The sequence below is a fragment of the Musa acuminata genome, chromosome BXJ2-7, assembly GCF_036884655.1.
Source record: "Musa acuminata AAA Group cultivar baxijiao chromosome BXJ2-7, Cavendish_Baxijiao_AAA, whole genome shotgun sequence".
Classification (NCBI taxonomy): Eukaryota; Viridiplantae; Streptophyta; class Magnoliopsida; order Zingiberales; family Musaceae; genus Musa; species Musa acuminata.
In genome coordinates this window covers 35,728,594-35,749,671 of record NC_088344.1, presented here as the reverse complement: position 1 = coordinate 35,749,671, position 21,078 = coordinate 35,728,594, and the positions used below count along the sequence as shown (strand labels likewise).

Sequence of the window (21,078 nt, the reverse complement as noted above, 5' to 3'; positions counted from 1 at the left end):
TATCAATGTTATGAAGTATAACAATAATATTTGAATTATTTTATTCATACAAGTTTAAACTTAATGATTTTATATATATACTCGTTCAATATGATTTAACATTTTCCGAGGGTCAAAAGAAACACTAAAAACAATTATTTTACATATATATTCTTATACACTTTAAAATAATATATTAGTCGTTATAAGTTAATTATAAGTTTTACTATAGCAGTTTTACCATAGCATATGTATGTCTTTTCAAATGTTAAAATTATCCGCAGATGTCATTGTGGCTAACGGGTATCCATTAGATCGTGAGTTCTAGCTGTATATAATATTAGTTAAAATATGTAAAAATATATAGTAATTTTTATATTTTTAATGAATACTAATATAAATTAGAGTTTTAAATAACCACTAATATATATATATATATAAAATAATTAATATATACTGGCTAATATATTACTACGATAATGATGGATTCTTAAGGGATTTATGAACAATTTCAAAAGATCAAATATCATCTTTTTTACTGAATTATATATATATATATATATATATATGAAAATATTAATTATTTTAACTGATAAAAAATTTGATAGTATATCCTAAAATTTTAGGTTCGAATCCCGTTTTGGTCATTTATTGTTTCTGAAAACACTTAGATGTCCTTTACTTCTGTCAACACTACACTGCAGAAATGAATCAAGACAAGTAGGGCATCTTGTCCCGCTGGATCAGGAAATGTCGTCCAAAACCCTAGCTCGTGCCGGAGCTTCTCTCATCGATCGCTTCTTCGTCTTCCATCCGCCGAAGCCAAGCAATACATTCCTTCTACCTCGGATCTCTTCGCACCCTCCGGTTCGGTGCTTTGCGGAGAAATTCGTCGCCGCTCGGTCCCTGCCGCCGGGATCCGTAGGAGGAGGAGACGCCGAAAGCCTAAAGATTTTGGCGTCCTCCCAAGGCATCGTCTTTCCGTGCGGTCTTCCGTCTCTCCGCTTCTTCATTGACGAAGGTGAGATCATTCACTTTTGGAGAAATAGATCACATCGACTCGTTCTAATTGTGTACTATAGTGTGTCTGCCCACGTTGTGTTGCTTCTCATGGAGTTAGTAAAAATTGTCACTTTTATAGGCTTTGGCAGAATCCTGTTTGGTTGAGATGGTGTCTTCTAACATAATAATTATTCACTTCGCACCAGTGACCTACCGTATATGTAATGGTTTTTCTTTGTTATTATATTTGATAATGTCTCCAATGTCTGTCATGCTGTTCGCTAGCTTCCTCTTGATGAATTATGTGAGAGTACATTTTTTGTGTATGGTTGGTTGTGGGATTATTAGCTATACATTGGCTAGGTGGCTCTATTGCACTGCGTCTGCTGAAGTCCTTCAATTCCAGTAACAGTGCAATAAAAAAGACAACAGATTTGAATTGTGAAATTAACTTTTTGTAGTTAGTTTTTCTCTTTACTTCTTAAATCACTAGATACACCATGGACCTTAACCACCATTAACATTTTTCTGATACTTTCATGACTGATTACCTCTAAAAGACTATCGGATTTGCTTTTTGCCTACTTTCCATGTGACCACTTTGTGAATAATGCTACAGTTCTTGGTGAATCGGAGCTGCAAAAATCTGAACTTTGTTTGCGATTTACTTCTATGTAGATCTAGATCTCATATCAGTAAATGCTAGGTTTCTGAACCATTACAATATTGAAGCTTGAGAAAGGAACACAAAAAATATATATCGGCTTTTAAGAGAATCATAATGTTTTTAAGAAATCAGAAGTGAATGATGTTTCTGAAACTTGTGTGGTTATGGCTTCATTATTTAACTGCACATTTTTGTTTTTGGAACACAAATGAGAAAATCTCAGTAATTTGTGGAGGAGAAAACTAATTGATTAATGAAATCATATTCAATTTTAAATGTCTTTTTAAGTTCTAATAGTTTGTTTCTCCTCTTAATCAAAAGTGTAATTCATATTCTCATGGATATTTGGATAAGTTTTCCTGGGTGATTTTTTTAGCTTAATTGATGGAGAACTGATGTATCCCATTAAGATTCATCTGAATATGGGTTTTTGGTTGAAGAGGAAAAAAATGGTGGCCCAATGCACAGTCAACTGCAAATGTAAATTTTGAGGAGAAGAATCAATGTATGTTGTCCTATACTTGCAAGTAGCGAGGTTTTCTCATAGCTTGAATCTTAGTCATCCAGATTGCAAAGGAGAAATTTTACCATTGAACCAAATGTCACCCTCTAATAGTTACCGACACAAGAATGGTGAATTTGACTTTGGGTTTTGGTGCAACTTAATAATTGCTGATGCAAGAATGATCAACTGCTTACCCTGCATTTGTTTTGTTTGAAAGTTAAATGTTCAAATTATAATGGCATGCCTTAGGCAGTAGTAGAACTTTCTTATCTCTGGTGATGTATAACAGAGCATTTTATGCATAGCTGTCAGATTGAGATATTGATTTCCTTTAGAAATGAAAACAATTGTATTTTAAGGTGAAACTTTTGGTTGGCCAAAGTTGCTATTGTAGGGAAATAGATTATCAATAGTAAGCTTGTGTGGCATTTGTGGATATTCTCTTTATAAACAAGTAGATGGCATTCTGAGACTTCTCACTGTGCTTAAGTTAGTTCATCATTTCCTTGTTAACTATATCTCGAGACCTTTGTATTAGTGGATCAGGTATGGTCCGTAATACACCATGCCAATTACCTTGGGATTTTTTGAGGGGTTTTTGGTGTCTGAAGTCGCAGTTTGGTTAAACTATCTACAATGGCTTATGCTGGCCATGGGAGTTTCAATCATGTGTCCTCAAAATTGATGAGTTCTGTTCACAATTTATAACTGGTCTCTATGCCAATTAAGCATGTAAGCTCTCCATTCACATAAAGTATAAATTTTGTTGTGACGATACTCTTGTTCTTAAATTCAATGCTTGAATTTACTAGTGGATGTATGTAAAACTTAAATAGTTGGAAACATAACTCGTAACCCTTTCATCTGTTCAATGCAAATGATTCATTTTGTTAAAAAATATTTTTTGCAAATGTGGGGATTCTTTTTATTTTTTGTATCTCAAATACCAGTGTGCTGATCCTGATGTCTGTTCCATAGGACATGATGATTTGACAAATGAGCCACTGCATTTGCTTCCGAAAAGAACTTACCAGCCAAGCCACATTAAGCGCAAGAGGGCTCATGGTTACCTTGCACGGTCTCTCTCTCTCTCTCTCTCTCTCTCTCTCTCTCACACACACACACACACACACCACCTTAATTGGTTTTAATGATATATAGTATGCCATTGTTGAAGTATGCCATGATTTACAAGCAAGCATCTGTCTTGGTAGTCAAACCTTTTACTTGTATCATACTCATCAAATACATGCCTTTAAGAGGACTCATGGTTATGTTGCCTCTCTAGGTTTCCTAGCCTTGCCTGAGCACCAAGGTGAGTGTCTGACTCCTGAATGCCTCTTGACAGCACTGATTAGTTGGTGACATGTTTGAAACATTTTATATGATATCCACTGGTGGTAGTAGTGGCAGCTACAACAAGAATATGTTCATGATTAAAACAACATTTCTTCCATAAAAAGCAAAAAGGAAACATAACCATCACCAAGAAGTAGCTTTTTTACTTCACCCTTTCTCTGAAAATGTATTACAAACAATCAGTATTTTACAGAAGTTTTTTTTTAAATGAAGAGCTATTAAAGATCTTTCAATGAGCTAAGCGAAACGTGTATAGAGTTATGTTTGTGGTGGTGGTGGAAACATTTTAGATGATATACACTGGTGGTATAGTGGCAGCTACAACAAGAATGTGTTCATGATTAAAATAGCATTTCTTCCATAAAAGGCAAAAAGGAAACATAACCATCACCAAGAAGTAGCTTTTTAACTTCTCCCTTTTTCTGAAAATGTATTACAAATAATCAGTATTTTATAGAAGTTTTTCTTTTTTAAATTGAAGAGCTATTATAGATCTTTGCATGAGCTAAGCGAAAGGTGTATAATGTTTCTCTGTAACCCTCTAAATGCTCATAACATCTCATTTACCTTGGTAGATTCAAAGGGCCTTTTCTGCAGTAACCTTGTGTTTATTTTTTTTTACCCTCTTGATAACAACTAGTTCTTTTATCCAACTTTTATGCTTTTTCGTGATTGCTTATTCTCTGGATTGAGTTATGGTTCCATTTGTGAATTCATTGGTAAAAGTGCTTCCCTTTGACACGTCACATCCATTTCTTATGCAGAAAGGCAACCAAGGGTGGGCGTAAGGTCATTGCTCGCAGAATAGCAAAAGGTCGGCAAAGGATTGCTGTTTAAGACGCTGTAACAGTTGGTATGGAATCATGCATTGGCAATTTTAAGTCACTATTATCAGAGAAGTGTAAGGTCAGATTGTTGGTACTGCAATAAAGTTTTTCCATGTTACAAATGGTTAAGCTATGTTTGCCACTATAAATTGTTTCCATGCTTTCGTTTCGAGCTTAACCATTTTAGCCAGCATTTGTCAGCCTTCTGTACTGTGGAATTTTCCATCCATTGAACTGTCCATGCTCTCAGTCTCTTTTTGAATGTTACTTGGGGAATTTTGGTTTTCTATTACACAAATATAGTTTTGTGAAGAGAATTGCATGTAGAAGCTCAAGGAGAAACATGAACATGGCCTTAACAGGCAAAACCTCCAGCTTTTATCTCGGTTCTCATTGCTGCAAATAGGTTATGGGTCCAACTTCCATACGCCCAGTGGGACAGTGATGATGAGGCTTCCTTCATGTATCTGCTCTTAGAAAGGCTCCAAGTTGTCTACATGTTCCTACAACCTACAAAATTAGAGTAAGATTTTATCGTCGATGTCCCACTCATCCAAAATTAGAGTAAGAATATGACTTGTTCTTGAATTATTCTATTTTTCCAAGTAAACTTTTAATTGAGATATCATTCAAATAACCCTATCATATTTTCCACCTATAATTCAAGTCTTTTCATTAATTATTGTTGGATGGTCACTTACACACCCTGAAAAAGGATCCGTAAACGAAAAAAAGAGTTGGATATCTTAACTTGGTCTTCATCTACGGTGGTATCTGCTGAACTCAAATCAATGAAACAATCATGAAGTGCTATAATTTATATTATCCCAATCATACGAGGAATGACTAAGGCGAGCACCATCCTCCACGGTCACGCATCATCTTTTCCGTCCTCCCCACTCGTAATCCTACTGCTACTACTACCACTTGGCACATCAAAGGTAGTACGTCTCATCCGACAGCCAACTCTATGACTGAAAAGTTCACCCACTAAAACCGGTGACCACATTGGGACGATGGATGGTGTAATACTACCAGAAATCAACACTGTCAAAGACTGTTGGATGAATGTAAAATTACAGAGCTCAATGATTCATTCGAGAAATAGATGAGGGATTGGGGGAAAGGAATAATATGTATGCGAATGGAACAAAGGATAAGACAGACAATGCAACGTCAGAACAGCACGACAAGGACGACGCCGGAGCAGATCCGACGCGCGTCGAATGATTCGATTGTCCAACGAGTGAGGCAGCCGTTCGATCTCTCTCCTGATTCGGGTGTCCGAGTGATTCCTCCCTGACTTCACCGTCTAATTTGCATTGGATCTCTCGATCGCTTTGGTTATGTTGCCTTATCAGCGTACACATGGAACGACTCGTTGCCCCCCCTGAATTATTTAGGGCTTCTCTGTTGCATGCAGCAATTCTTCTCATCATTTGCGAATGGACCTTTTATCCTCGTTGATTCAGCTTCTTCGAGGACCTCTTATTTATGGTAGACACTCAGCGTAGCGGGAGCTGGCTGAACCATGGGAAATATTTCTTCTTCTTGCCCTCCGGAATGAGCTGATCGAGACCTGCTCGGTTCCATTTGTCAGCTTCATCGAGCCTTTTTCTTGTTGCCTTCTTTCTTCTGTGCTTGCAGCACAAATAAAGTTGAATTAGAGTCATAACGCATCTATTTTACTTGTGTTTTCAGGGATGGCGCTATCTACTGTCATGTAGAATTTTGGGAGATCTTATCGTAGGTGCATGGGAGACTTTTTCGGATTGTAGTCGATCATGCTTTAGACGAGTGGAAAAGCACTTTCTGAAGACTCAGATCCATATCCTTCATTCATTCATTCTCCAGTTTTGGTACTCGAGAGCTCCTCAGCTAGAGGATTCCTTCAGCAACAATCTAAAGATGAAGGTGGTGGAACACAAGACGCCTGGTCTCACTTCCGGCACCGGTGAAGTCACTGCTGTCTCTTCCAGCCAGCAATCTTCTTTTGCCTCTCCAAATCGACTTCCGGCTAAGAAAAAGAGAGGACCTGCAGGGAATCCAGGTCTCACCATCGCGCTAGCTGTTATCTTTCGCTTTTTTTGTTCTTTCCCTCGATCAAACAGTGAGACACCTCATGCTTGGTTGTGGAGTTCAGCTCCAGAAGCCGAGGTGGTGGCGCTGTCCCCCAAGTCGTTGATGGCAACCAATAGGTTTGTGTGTGAGATCTGCAACAAGGGGTTCCAGAGGGATCAGAACCTCCAGCTCCACAGGAGGGGCCACAACCTGCCATGGAGGCTGAAGCAGAGGACGAGCAAGGAGGCGAGGAAGAAGGTTTACGTTTGCCCAGAGGTGTCGTGCGTCCACCATGACCCGTCCAGGGCACTCGGAGACCTGACAGGCATCAAGAAGCACTACAGCAGGAAGCATGGGGAGAAGAAGTGGAAATGCGACAAGTGCTCAAAGAAATATGCAGTCCAATCCGATTGTAAAGCCCACAGCAAGATCTGCGGCACCAGAGAATACAAGTGTGACTGTGGAACCCTCTTTTCAAGGTAATGCCTCCAACCTTAAGACCCCCATCACACACAACACCCCTGTCACTATTCAGAAAACAGCAGTGAAAGGAACTACTGTTGTTTTGGATCTTAGCCATGAATTATAGAACAACCAAATTAATTTCTCCCCTTTTTTCTGTACTTCTGGACTCGTACGATAATTTTCCACTTGTTTCTTACTGTTTCTTTCTTTTTCGGGTATTGCTGACTGTAAGCAGAAGAGACAGCTTTATCACCCACAGAGCCTTCTGTGATGCATTGGCAGAGGAGAATGCAAGAGTAACTCCAGCAAACCTGGTGGGTGACGCGCACCAACTTCTGCTCCCTCAGCCGGCTTCGTCAGCCCATGAACATTCCGTTCTTCCAAATACGACCAGTGTTACTACTACTACTACTACTACTACTACAAGCAGCAGTTGCCACCTAGAGTTCTCGATAAAAGGAGAGGAGCAGGATCCCTACCCCAGCATGAAACCATGGCAACCTGCAAAAATCCATCGGCTGCCGTCCATCTGCTCCGCAGTTCTTGAGCCTGTGTTCCCGTATAAGAACCACCAATCTCCTTATCTTTCTTCTCATCCGACTTTGACAAGCTCGCCTCATTTGTCAGCCACTGCATTGCTCCAGAAGGCAGCTCAGGCGGGTGCAACCATGAGCAGAACCAAGATCAACACGGAGATGGCAGCAGATACACCAACCACTGCAGGCATTGGTCTTTGCTTGTCCTCGCACCGTGGCATGCGTTACGGATGTGGTAGTTCATCGCACGGATTAGGCCCTGCTGTTACATTTCTACAAGCTACAGCTCCTGGTGGTTCTTCCGAGGGGTTCTTTAATGGAATGCTGGCTGGATCAGACAGGCTAAAGGGAAGCCATGACAGAGATGAGGAGTTTGCAAGAGAATCCCTGTGCAACAGTCACTTCTCCAGCAGGGAGATCCTTCAGATGGCTGATACAAAACCAGCCATGGACTTCTCTTCCTGCGAGCGGCCTCAACTTTGAACTTTGCATCGGTAGCTACTCGAAAGGAGACTACGTTATGATTTGTTTCCATCTTCCTCTCTCTGAGATTTAAAGAGAAAATCCATTTTGGTGTATCTTTTAATTAATTTCTCCTTCGAACAGAAAAATAATTGTTTGCGTATATTACCCCTCTCTCTGTCTCAGTCTCATCTGCTTGAGCTTATATTCCTCGACGCAAGAATGTTATATCCAGTCGTTCTTGCGTCGGGCAGCGACCGTCTCGTCGGCACGCGCCAGCCATCGGTGTGCCTCGTCATTGCTGATATCCAACCTCGAGAAGCGACAACTCTGTGCTGTCGGGCAACCTCGACTCGTCCTAAGTCGTAAAGTAGATCTGACGAACTTATTAGCCTTTCGTTCTCATACTCCTTAACCAAATCAATGTGGAACTAAATGATCTTATCATACTTATGTACGACTCCTTTGTTTTGTTGAACTTATTAGTCCTTCGTTTTCATACTCTTCAACCAAATCAATATAGAACTAAATGTTTTTATCATACTTATGTACGACTCCTTTGCTTTGTTGGATTTCGGTAGGGCCATTAATTAGCGCATGAAGAGCTTTTTGGATGGCACTACACTCTATAATCTTTATGACATGCCTAATTTAAGTGGGCATGGACGCTAACCTACGCGGTTTGTGTACTGGGATACGCTGCTGACGTAGAAGGCCAGGCTTGGGCTTTATTAGAGTCCGGCCCATGAATAGCCCGACAGATTGGAAATTTGAATCGACCTTTTTAAGGGTGGGTGGGTTGTCCGAAGCGGAGCTACGAAGCCGGGGCCAGGCGGAGACTGGCGCGCGCAGGAGACGAGGGAGAGAGAGAGGGGGGAAGGCGACGGTTGACAAGAGGTACAAACAGTGGAAGTCGCTCGTCCCCGTCCTCTATGATTATTGGTTCGCCAACCACAACCTCGCCTGGCCTTCCCTCTCTTGCAGGTACTTCTCCCTCTCACTCCCCATATCTCCTTCTTCTTCTTCGTTCTCCTTATCTTAACTTTTATCTCCACTTTTCGGAGTCACGGTTAAGGTTTTCCCTGATTTGATCTTGTTCCAGGGTTTTGCATCGTACATCTTAGGGTTTATGCTTCCTTCTTTACTCGACCGTGTCGTGAACGTGGACCCGTGCTAGCTTCGCACTAAGATGACGTTAGACAGCAAACATCACGGGAATACACATGGGAATGAGAAGATCTATTGTGTATTTGACTCACTTTCTTCTGTCTCCCTCTTCTACTTTGCCCCTGTTTTCGGGAAACGACTGGACCGTCTTGCATTTTAGAATTTTGGTAATTGACTTTTGGTCTTTCAATGGAAATGTAGATAAAACAACGACCTAGATTTTAATATCATCGCGGAACCTAGGAATATAGGAGATCTTGGTTCTCAGTTAAACCTTGGTGAACGAGTGGCTTTTCTTTTGCTTCATAAACCTCATTGTAGCGGTCTTCTTGCACTTAATTTCTTTCTCCTTTGTAGGTGGGGGCCTCAACATGAGCAAGCAACATACAAGAATCGGCAGCGGCTATACCTCTCTGAGCAGGTAAGTCCACCAAGATCCTAACAAGTAACATTTTCTTGCCTGGCAACCGAATATATCCATAGCTTCAGTTGGGAAATGAATTTTGCTTTAGACCACAAAACCTATGCTCGATCCATCTACATGCATAATGATAAATGTGTGTCCATCATATGGTTGAGACATATGTTGCCTGTTGTGCAAACATGCAATTTTGACTCCCTTTATGCCCTTATGATTCATCTAGATTATATTCTATATGAGTTAAGTGTAGATTCCAAACATTTAAAACCTTTTATTATATGTTCTTGACAGTTGTACTTGTGGCACTAAAAAGTCCTATGATGTTATGGCACATCAAATATTTACACTTCTCTTGGGCATGACCTGGGTTGTATGTGACATCAGACCTATGTTCTCCTGATACATATGTGGAGCTCATTACATTATGGAACACTGCCCTTGACTGCTAAATGGCCATTTACAGTGCATGTCAGACACTTGATACTAGATGTTTGCACAGCATGACTGAATAAATGCTTTAACCAGGGAGAACTCAAATGAAGTGATTTTTTCTGCAAGCTTCTTGGTTCTTATAATTGTTACGTGATTCCTATCTTTAAAGTGGATTACAAACAGTTCAAGGGACTAAGGAACTCAAACTGCAATTCAACTATCTTTTACAGAATTAATTATTTTCAGCCAATATCAGAAAGTAGCAGTTGAATTTGTCAAATTCCAATGGGATAGATATGTATGTTGTAAAATCTTATTGTGTAATAGATAAAAATTTCTTTTAAAAGGTTGATTTTCTTCTTTGCATTTCCTAGCTCTGGTTAAACTTAGATATAATAAATATTGATTCACCAAGTTCGATAATGCTATTTACGTACCTGCAAAATTTGTTTCTTCTTCACTTAACTAATTATTTACAAATGCCACTCTGATTGCTGTTGCATGAGTAACTTTCAAGAGTTTCTGGCTCCTCTTCTCACATTAACTAGTTAGTGATACCAACCAATATGTATGGTAAGAGTGAACAAAATTGTATGAAGCAGATAATAGAAGCAAGTCACCATTTTTTTTTAAGAACACTCAGCTAGTTGTTTAGTATCTACAATAGTTTAAAGAGCTTTGCTAGCATGCAAGTCATATTTTTATTTCTAATTGAATGATGTGGTAAAGTAGTTTTTGCATTTTTGGATTGAGTTTGGTGCAAACATGAATGGGTTAAGATTCTTCTATGCACTGTTTTTATAGAAGTTCTATATGTGTGCTAGCTATTTTGGTGGTATTGATAGTTCACGTCTATTTAAAATAAAGCAAAGAAATTACAACACTTGAACAGAAAAAAGAACACACACTTTTGATTTACTACAAAAGATCAGTAGCAGGACAAATTGTTCTTTCCTTTCCCAGCACCTTATGCGTATAACACATATGCTGGTTTCTAATATTTTTCAAAATATTTTTGGAGTGTGTGTTGCTTCAGAACTCCTTTGATAAGCAAGCATTTGTTTGTATGTTCAGTTGGCACTTGAAATGTACTTATTTGCTAGTGACTGATGAGTTTTCTCATGTTTGTATGTCATGTTTTTTATATCACTTCATTTTATTGCTTTTCTTATTCAATGGTGCTGAAAGATATTTTGAGGTCATCTTATTCGGACAAAGTAGTTCATTTCCCATATGTATCTTCTGCTGCTGTGTGACAGAGAAAAGATTTCTTTTGAGCCGTATCTTGTCTCTTTCTGATGTAGAGACTGGAATCTGGAAATGGTTAAGTGTGTAAGGAATCAGCTGCGACATTGCAGACTGATTTCTCTGTGCCAAATACTCTTGTTATAGCAAATTGTGAAGTCGTCAAGCCAAGAGTTGCAGCGGCAGAGCATATATCCCAGGTTACTTGGTTCAATAGATCATTTTGGTGATTGTAACATTAGATTTGCTTGTGTGATTGCTAAAAAGGGTTTATTTCTGTTTTTAGCTTACATTTGGTTGAAATGTAGTGATCCATATGTACTTCTCAGGCACATCCAACAATTCAACTAAGCTGATTAATGTATATCAGTCTGGGATGTTGCTTTATTATGACTAATATGTTCCTCTGATGATTATCATTTCAACTTCTGTTTTGAACTAAGATATAGTTTTTCCTTCTTTGGGAACTAAATAAGCTTGAGATTTTTTTGTGGCCTGGAGCAATGCAAACTTTGCTTACAAAGTTGCAAAAGAAAGTTGAAACTCTCCCCTACTGTATTCTGATTGATGCGAAAGCTATTGGCTTTTGCCTTTTCATGATATATGTGGTGTATAAATTGGAAAAAAAAATGGTTGACTTGTTTTCATATGTGTATTGCTGCCCGAATAGTCCAACATCAGGAATTGGCGTTGTTGTGTAAGGTTTGATGGCTTACTACTAGTAATTTGGGCATAAGCATATTGGGCGACATGGTTCTTGGTCTATACATCCAAGTTACGAGATCAAAAGGTCCATTGGCCAGGTTGCAGCAGTATACGTGTTTTCTTTCTGGATCTTGATTTTATATATTAATTTGTGTGCAATATTGTTCAAAGCATAGAAATCATCAGCTTGATACTAAGTTATTTAAGATCACACTTATTTAGACATACGGAAGAAAATTTTGTTTGCTCTTTGTTTTAGCTTTGATATATTGGTGAATTTGTCTTAGCAAACGGACATGTTTTGGGGTGTGCTTCAGTCACCAAAGGCTGGTTTTATTACCATGTGTAAACCCTTTTAAATTGAGGTAGCAGATGAGCATTTGATTATTAATGTGAATACTATCTAATATGCAAGCTCCTCCGTTGTTATTGGTATTACATGCTTACATGTGCTCCTCAGTTGTTGGTTTTACACACTGATTTATGCTTCTTATTTGTTCTTGGTTACACAATTATATATGCTCCCCAGTTGTTATTGTTGTTTATTAATTTGAAATCTAGCTAATTGCAAAAAGTGATCTATGAAAATCTCTGTGATTTTAATTGTTTGTGTATTATTATAAGTTCAATTCTGTTTCTGTAGTTACAATAGTGTTGGTCGGTGGTGCTGCTAAATGGTAGTGTATTAATATTTATTGTTTTGCAGGTTCAAATTTTTTAGATGCTAATGTTTGCAATCTTTATGTTTGTCACAGTTCGTTAGAGTGATTCTTAACTTTTATCACTTGCAAAGATCTATCTGATGTTATATAAAGCATGAATTTTACTTTCGCAAGTTAAATAAATTTTAGTTTGCTTTATGTTGTGCTAAATTAATGCTGTGATGCTTGCAGTTCAATGAAGAAGCTCGTTCACCATTTGTGAAGAAATACAAAACAATCATACATCCGGGGGAGGTATGAAATAATGATCTTTTGCTTATTTGTCTATTTCTACCTCACTGAGTCACTGTACATTTAGAATTTTTGTTTACCAGATTCAGTTTGAAGATTCTAGATTTTGATGTTACCATAGTAATAATCTCGTGACAAGAATCTTAAATTTATTGCCAAATTCAGTATTTCAGTATAATTTAGCCAAACCAGCCCACTGTCATGTTTTACAAAGCGGTTAGGTTGGTTAATGTCTGACTTGGTTTGCAGCGAGTATCAATCACAGTCTAGATTCATTGTTGGCTAGCTTACATAAAGCAAAAGTTCTAGTAACTTCGAGTTTGTATTACTTGGTTGATGTTCTTTAGTGAGCTTTTTTACTTGGGATCAATTACTAGTGTTCCTAGATACCTCGATTTATACGAGATTGGACAATCAAGTCCTCGCTAATGTGTGGCTTCGTGCAGGTCAACAGAATCAGGGAGCTTCCTCAGAATAGCTAAAGAGTTGCAACACATACTGACAGCCCTGATGTAAGGAAAACTACAATGTTGGTGTCATTTTTGGCCAAGTTCACTTTTGTTGGGCTTTCTGTAATGTCTCAATACTCTTATGAAGGTTTTAATTTGGGATGTTGAGGCACAACCTAATCGTCATCCTATGTTAGGAGCTACTGAATCCCTTCCAAATTTGGTCAGTCAATAATTTGAAGACATGCGTTTTCAGTAATTCAATTGCTTGTGCATTTGTATCTCTTTGGTTGTGTAGTGAAAATTTGTTCTTTTACCAAAGATTAGTGAATGGTCCTCATACCTTAGAGTAGGAAATGAATGGTCCTCATACCTGCTTACAAGTCCATATTTGCAGATATTGACAGGTCATGAACAAAATGCATAATTTGCACTGGCTGTGTGTCCTGAACCCTTTGTGCTTTCTGGAGGTCCTAACTCTTCTTTATAACCTTTGTGTTTGTTTGACTTGTCATGCCACTTGTTGGGAATGAGTTTATATGGTACAAGGTGTTGTTTATAGTTTAGAATTGTTTTTTAATGTTATGATGTGGGACTAAGGAAACTCTTTTCACTTGATGCAGCTGTCATTTTAGCATTTATAGCCTTCATGGAGAGATCTGTACAGATGCTTTGATGCCTCATGACCCAAGTGCCCTCTCCAATAGCTTGCATATAATAGATCTATCCACATGGCTTGAAATACATATGCATTCTTTTAACTCCCTAACTTCACATATACAAGACCATTTTCTTATTATTTCTCAGTGTGTAGAACTATTGGGTATTACAATTTTGTCGAAAAAAAAAAGCTTAGCTCACTTAAAACGTTGCTCACCCATGATCATGCAACGCTGCCTGTCAATGCTTATGTTCATTAATATTAGTGTTCTGTAATTACTTGAGTACAGACAACCTTCTTATGAAGTTGTTTGTTGCCTGAATCCATTATCGTCATTTGTCTGATTCACCCTTTAAAGACAATGTTGGCATAGTGTGATTGTTCTCCACTGAATCTGCTTGGCCTAAATTGTGAATTGCTATCAGTGGTGGCCAGTTTAACCTTCATGTTTTGCAATATGATAAAGCTTATATTCTCCCTTCTTGTATATGTTTTAACATTGTTTTGCCTACGGTAGGTAAGGATAAATCTGTTGTCTTGTGGAGCATACATGATCATATCTCTTCTCTATCAGAGTCATTGTCAAAGTTGCCTGTCTCATCAACTCCAAATTCAAGTGGTAAGCAGCCCACTAAAGCTGGTAATGTGAAAAGCTCAGGCAGCCCAACTGTTGGACCAAGAGGTGTGTACCAAGGACATGAAGATACTGTTGAAGATGTGCAGTTCTGTCCATCCAGGTACTCATCTGTAATCTCTTTCAGTTTTTTTTCATACCATCCAATTATTGGGTACACCTTATTTTCTCAAATCTGAGAGATCTAAATATTTATTTTAGTTTTCTGGATTATGTTGCAATTTTCATTCTTCCCCCATGTTTGCGTGCTTGATTAGACAGTTTTCTGTATCATGACCAAACCTGAGAAAAAAGTTGGTTGTCTGTATTATGTTGTTCTCATATTGACAGCATCTTCTTTTTAACTATCTTGAAGTGCACAGGAATTTTGTAGTGTAGGTGATGATCCTTGCCATATTCTTTGGGATGCCCGAGTTGGTAGCAGTCTGGTTGTCAAGGTACAGCCAGTTGTCTTAATTAAAATATGATTGCAAATATGCTTTCTAAAAATAAATAGGATGCCATCTCTTGGATACCCCTGGTTTGTCCAAATGCATGAAACCTAAATGTTCCATACATGATGTTTTTGTTTGCTGAGGGTAATACTCAATTATACAAAATTCACTTGTCAAAAAATTTTAGTGCCATGCGGTTACAGTATAATTGCCAACTGCTATGGTAATATTGTCCTGCATCCTATGGGTTAATCATTTTATGACATTTCTGGGCTTTGTTTGTAACACTGTCATGATGATTGTTTGTTGCAGATTTCTATTAGTAAATTATGCTGATAAATCGACATCAGCACTTTTTTTTTTCTATTTATCTATATGTTAGCTTTTCTTTTCTCCCTTCATCACAATGTTTCTAGTTCTGTTATTGTAACTTAATCTTTTGTTGCAAGGTCTAGAAAGCTCATAATGCTGACCTTCACTGTGTGGATTGGAACCCCCATGACCAGAATCTTATTTTGACTGGGTATATGTTCTGATCTTCTACATTTTCCTGTTATTTCACTTGTATTTTTGTTAGTCTTATTAATTACTGTTGAATTTACATGACTGTTGTTATTTTCTTCTAATTTTGTTTCAGTTATTGCTGATTCCAATTTGAACATGACTTAGTATGTGAATCAGTGGTCAAATTGGCCTCACCCTTACTATGACTTTGCAATCTTAATTTGGACAGATCTGCTGATAATTCTGTTTGTATGTTTGATCGCCGTAACTTTAACTTCTGGACGTCTTGGGTCACCCATATATAAGTTTGAAAGTCACGAAGCTGCTGTTCTGTGTCCATCTTAATTTGCTTTGTTTTATTTGTAAAAAAAAATTCATTCACTATTAAACATCCCTGTTGAAGACCGCCACTACATTCTGTCTACTGATTGTTGCTGCAGTGGTCTCCTGACAGAGCATCAGTTTTTGGAAGTGCTGCTGAGGATGGCTTCCTCAATATATGGGATCATGAGAAGGTATTCGTTTGTTGTTTGAAGTTCTTGAACAAAGTTTTTATGACTAGTAGATGTACTTGTTTTGGAAGGATGCTTTGATGGCTGATGCTTTGAAGACAATCAGAACCTATATTTTTTTCCCACTATTGACATGATGAATGTATTTATGATCATTTGATGGCTTTTTTTTCCCCTTTTTTGAGAATGCAAGACATATATTGGGATAGAGACGAAAATCACTAGTACTTCTGTGCTTTCTCCTTTGTTGTGGTGGTTTGCATCATGCCCTTCTGTGACCTCCCACATGTTTGCTTACTCTTAATGAATTATAGAGATCTTATTCTTGGAGAGTTATAGAGATCAGAAGTGTTGGTGTTCTCTTTTTAAATACTTGTCCTGATTAGAAATATTTTGCTGCTTTAAAATGCATCTTATCAAAATATTTCTCTTTTTTAGGTTGGTAAGAAGAAAGAAAGTGCTGGAACTAATTCACCCCCCTGGTTTATTCTTTCGACATGCAGGGCATAGGTGTCATAACTTTCTCTTTATTCTTATAAAGTCAGATTCTCAGGTCCTGCAATTCGGCTACTTTATGTCTTAACTACTACTACTACCATTAACTTCGATGCAAGATGCCTAAGATGGTGGCTTAGACCGGAATCTTTTGCCCCCACATAACTGTAGCATGTGCTGCAGCAGCGATAAATTAGGTTGACTGAATCTGGACAATAGTGATACTAAATTTATTGAGCAAAAATGAAGCTTTGATGGTCAAGTTTGATTGATGATGAGAGCTAGGATTAAATAAAGATGACCAAATGAAGCAACTGATATTAGGATTAAAGAACAGGAGGGCACTTCATGAGTTCCTTTACTCTCTCTTGTTAGCTATTACTTTTTGGCTGGAATGTATGTAATGTCTCTCTTCTCTCTTATGTTTAAGCTTTTGTTTCTCCCAGATGGAATCTTGTTTTTGGAAATGGTTGGTATACACAGCCCATTGATTGTTGAAACCGTTCTTTCTTTTCGTGAACATGCATGCAGGGATAAAGTTGTAGATTCACTGGAATGCACCGGTGGTGTTTCTGATGACTGGAAGCACCGGTGGAGGTGGTACCTTGCAGGTGAACCTCATTGGATCAATTTTCCTGGTGGTCCATATTTTCCCATTAATAAATGGTGTAGGAACCTTTGTGTTTTTAAGGAGGATTTATCCTTGTTTTGGCAATTGGGCAATTGGTAATGCCAGATATACAGACCCGAAGACGAGGTTCTGGCGGAGCTGGAGAAGTTCAAAGCCCACATATTGTCATGCTCACCAAAGTCGTAATATTTCAGATATCGTTTGAGTTCTAAGAGCGCTGTTTATGTGGTAGTCTCGGCAGGATATCCTAAAGCCTTATCGGGGATCTGAGTTATACGTTGACTGCGTTTTTCGTCCAATTAAAGCTTATCAGTTTTTTAAAGGTCGTCCATTGGACAATGCGTCAAATTAAAGGTCAATCGCTTGGTACATTGCATAAGTTATCAGTTTTTTTTTTTTTTAATGATCATCAATATTAACCTTTTTTTCTTATTTTTCTCATCTTTGGAGATCAAATGAAGGGGAGACACAAGACGGGCTTGTAATATAGAACAAGAAGCACAATGACATGAATTGTATATATTATCTCTTATAGTTAATCATTTTTAATATCTTGATCTTTATACTTTAAAAAATTATATTGATATCTTTATATCTACGAAAGTGAAATATCTAGGTTTATTTATTTTGATTATATCAATTTTATTAATAAAAATATAAAAATAAAAAGTAAAAAGATAAATTTAACATTCTAGTTGTGACGAACAATGTTGGTGGTGACAGACGATGATGTTACAGGTGTTAACGTAATTGTCGAGCGATCCTTTCGCTACTCTGTATTTGTGTTGAAACTATGTCGTCGAGGAATCGAAGTTCGATGTTGAAGTCATCGCAAAGATCTGTTGCCTATCGAAGCAAGACTCAGAGATGTGTGCCCCCCTTGTCGGTGTTGTGCCCCTCCTTGCCACCCACCTCCTCAACCACCACCACTTGTTCGTGGCCTAGGAGAATGTCATTGCTACCCTCCTCAACCTCCACCTTTGCCCATGAGGCACTCGTGTGCACCTTGAGCATCCTCGACGCCTCGCTGTCACCCAACACGTCACCATAACCCTTTCCAATAGCGCTCTCACCGTCGTCTAACACGCTGTCGCAACCCTTTACAACATCACCTTCACCTTGCTCTTCCCTCTCGCACTCACCCCTTTGTCACCGTCAACTAGAGCCCTCACGATCGCCTCCACTCCGTCCACCTCCCTAACATCCCCCACCACATCGTCTCCATTGCTCTTTACTAGGTTCAATAGCGACGACAACGAGGTGAGTGGAAGAGCAAGGCGAAGGCACGATTCCACAACGACGAAGCACCGATGCAGATACAGAGCAACGAAAGGGCCGCTCGGCATAGCATCGTCGTCGTTCGCCACCATCATAATATTAAATTTATATTTTTATCCTTTGTTTTCATATTTTCATTGGTAAAACTAATGTCGTTAGGATAAATGAACTTAGATATTTCACTTTTGTAACTATAGGTATGTCAATATAACTTTTTAAAATATAAGGACCGAGATGCAAAATATGACTAACTATATAGGACAATCTATAATTAGCCTTATTGTAACTGACCAGATGTAACGATCTAGTTAAGAAACACCATGGCACAAACTATCATACTATAACTGACCAGACGTATAGATCCTTAATTGGATTGTTATGTATTGGTCCGCTTGTGTCATATCATAAATGATCGATAACAATCCTTAATTGGATCGATATGTATCGATCCACATGAGTGTATCATGTGTCAAAAAAAATATATTTATAAATAAAAAAGTCAATCAATTTCTTTAAAAAAACTTATTTTAAGATGTTTTAATTTCTTGGTATATTAATTTATACAAGAATATAATATAGCTAAATCAGAAATGCATAAAAATTTTAGAATATAAGGATTGATAATTGAAAATCTTATCTTTTCAAATCCATTAAGAATGTAGATACCTATTTCTATCATCAAATTGAATGATAAGACTTCAGGATTAAGATTCTCGATCCTTTAAAGATATATGTCGATATGGTAGGTTTCTCAGATTTAATCTTTAAACTACTCTCATGATATATTCAACTGATAAATCGTGTATTGTTGATGCATCAACATAGTAACAGTTGTTACCTTATCATCATTAACAACACACATTTGATGAGCCTCCTGAGGTAAGTGTGACCAGGACATATATGATAGTGGAGGTTGGAGTGCATTGAAACTTCTTCGTCTATCACTAACCTACTGTTATGTGGCTTCATAAGTTATGATCTGTCTTCCTCTTTCCTTTCTAATATAAATAAGAAACATGAATTGTAAAGCTTTATGATCAATGACATGAATAAAATATTATTGCTCCATCCATGCCCCACTATTTGGTTGAGTAGTTGGAACAATCAATTGGTCATTGTGGTTACCCCCCAATTGCACTATTGTTCACATGTTGCTCTATCTCCATGGATCTCATAGAACATGAACTATGAGAGAGAATGTCTTGTCATCAAACTGAAATTATTATATATTAATTGTGTCTAGATGTTATTGCCTTCCCCTTCCCCTTCCCCTTCCCCTTCCCCTTCACACACTAGGTGCATGTATTAGTGACCTGCCATGATCCCTAATAGACTAACTTCCCATAGTGCGACCACCATGTCCTGGTCCATATAGGCACTACTACTCTGGCTATTGCTCTTCTTCTATAGCAGGGTTTGCCGTACCGAGCTGTACCGCCCGTTACGGGCGGTACGTACCGGTCCGATAGGTTATCGGTACGCGGACCGCCTATTACCGGTCCGAGTGCACTATAGTCCTGTAGCAGTGCACTGTAGTACTGTAGCACTGCTACAGTACTCTATACACCTAGGTATACCGTATCGTACCGGTACCGAGCCTAGGTCGAAATACCGGTATGGTATAGTATTACGAACCTTGTTCTATAACCTAAAGTGCAAAAATAAAATGAATGCAACACTAACTAATTGTGTTCACCCTCTATGATGTTGTTTGTGGAAAGACAGAGACTGCATCCTTCGTTAGATTAGGTGTCGACCCTCTAAATTATAGTCACAACAAGGCTACAAACAATATTGTTATTAGACAAACACATCATTAAGGTCCAATAAATTTACAATGAGTGATTTTATTGCCAATATCTATTTAATATCTACACAATATCATGACATCATCCAAAAATGAGTCAGAACCTTCTTAAAATCATTGACACTATATAAATAACATGAATTATAATATTAATAATAAATTAACTTCAACCAACCAACAAATCATGTGTTCTTTGATATATGTCTGTGATAGCATCAACTGCCTTGTTGCCTTTTGGCATGAGCTAATATATAACACTTCATTTTGTAGAACCCACGATAAATCTAATCTAGTGGGAAAACTATATCGATATTGAATTGTAGGATTTAGATAATATACTACAAGATAAACTATTTACTTTTAATATCATACATGTTTTAAATAGACATTAAATCAAATTCTAAATTAATTCAACATTTCTAATACATATGAATATCTTGGTCTATATAGGCACTACACCTTTGATTGAGGATCTTGATATATCGATCAGCCTTTCACTCATCGATCAAAGTTTTTCTTTCTTGAATGAACTTCAAAGGGACAATGTTCATGGCAAAGTGAGTGATGTTAAGCCAAAGGATCTCTATGTTTCTGAACTTTTACATCAATGTATGCATCTAATGCAGTTGTAGATGAACTTTTATATCAACGAATCTGTCTAGCGAGGTTGTAGATGAACTTTGTAAAGGATTGTCTTTGACACTATCCTCTAACAGATGTCAATTCACCAATATCCTTCGTTATCAAGTCTATCTAAAATGTTGCACATAATGTCCAAAACAGATTTCTCTGGTCCAACACCTACAATCCAACATTCCTAAAATGCACTCCGTTATCGATCATAACTTCCACAACATACTTCGAACCAATCTCCTCTAGTACCTAAT

General features: G+C 37.9%; 2 protein-coding genes and 1 long non-coding RNA gene across 3 annotated transcripts; all 3 read left to right on the top strand.

The window, feature by feature from the left end:
• The first annotated feature begins 652 nt into the window (after window positions 1-652).
• On the top strand, window positions 653-4,588 carry LOC135616247 (large ribosomal subunit protein bL34m-like). Its single transcript, XM_065115440.1, has 3 exons — window positions 653-1,000; window positions 3,132-3,231; window positions 4,277-4,588. Exons 1-3 carry the CDS (start codon window positions 730-732, stop codon window positions 4,347-4,349), a joined length of 444 nt encoding a protein of 147 aa, XP_064971512.1. The 5' UTR covers window positions 653-729; the 3' UTR covers window positions 4,350-4,588.
• A 1,199-nt stretch (window positions 4,589-5,787) lies between these two features.
• Window positions 5,788-8,018, top strand: LOC135616246 (protein indeterminate-domain 11-like). Its single transcript, XM_065115439.1, has 4 exons — window positions 5,788-5,934; window positions 6,041-6,389; window positions 6,483-6,879; window positions 7,101-8,018. Exons 2-4 carry the CDS (start codon window positions 6,248-6,250, stop codon window positions 7,882-7,884), a joined length of 1,323 nt encoding a protein of 440 aa, XP_064971511.1. The 5' UTR covers window positions 5,788-5,934; window positions 6,041-6,247; the 3' UTR covers window positions 7,885-8,018.
• Window positions 8,019-8,693: 675 nt separating this feature from the next.
• LOC103993008 (uncharacterized) lies at window positions 8,694-17,624 on the top strand. Its single transcript, XR_010488872.1, has 13 exons — window positions 8,694-8,847; window positions 8,966-9,109; window positions 9,388-9,451; window positions 11,188-11,328; window positions 12,727-12,789; window positions 13,233-13,298; window positions 13,384-13,458; window positions 14,414-14,633; window positions 14,886-14,967; window positions 15,414-15,487; window positions 15,909-15,983; window positions 17,007-17,086; window positions 17,212-17,624. It is a non-coding gene; the product is annotated as an uncharacterized LOC103993008 (long non-coding RNA).
• The last annotated feature ends 3,454 nt before the right edge of the window (window positions 17,625-21,078 follow it).

What these genes read in the sequence shown, in the direction of transcription:
- LOC135616247 (XM_065115440.1), top strand. Translation starts at nt 730, where the DNA reads ATGTCGTCCAAAACCCTAGCTCGTGCCGGAGCTTCTCTCATCGATCGC. An exon ending in CCGCTTCTTCATTGACGAAG is followed by an intron (nt 1,001 to 3,131) that starts GTGAGATCATTC and finishes TCTGTTCCATAG; the next exon opens with GACATGATGATTTGACAAAT. An exon ending in GCTCATGGTTACCTTGCACG is followed by an intron (nt 3,232 to 4,276) that starts GTCTCTCTCTCT and finishes TTTCTTATGCAG; the next exon opens with AAAGGCAACCAAGGGTGGGC.
- LOC135616246 (XM_065115439.1), top strand. Translation starts at nt 6,248, where the DNA reads ATGAAGGTGGTGGAACACAAGACGCCTGGTCTCACTTCCGGCACCGGT. An exon ending in AGGACCTGCAGGGAATCCAG is followed by an intron (nt 6,390 to 6,482) that starts GTCTCACCATCG and finishes TGTGGAGTTCAG; the next exon opens with CTCCAGAAGCCGAGGTGGTG. An exon ending in TGTGGAACCCTCTTTTCAAG is followed by an intron (nt 6,880 to 7,100) that starts GTAATGCCTCCA and finishes GACTGTAAGCAG; the next exon opens with AAGAGACAGCTTTATCACCC.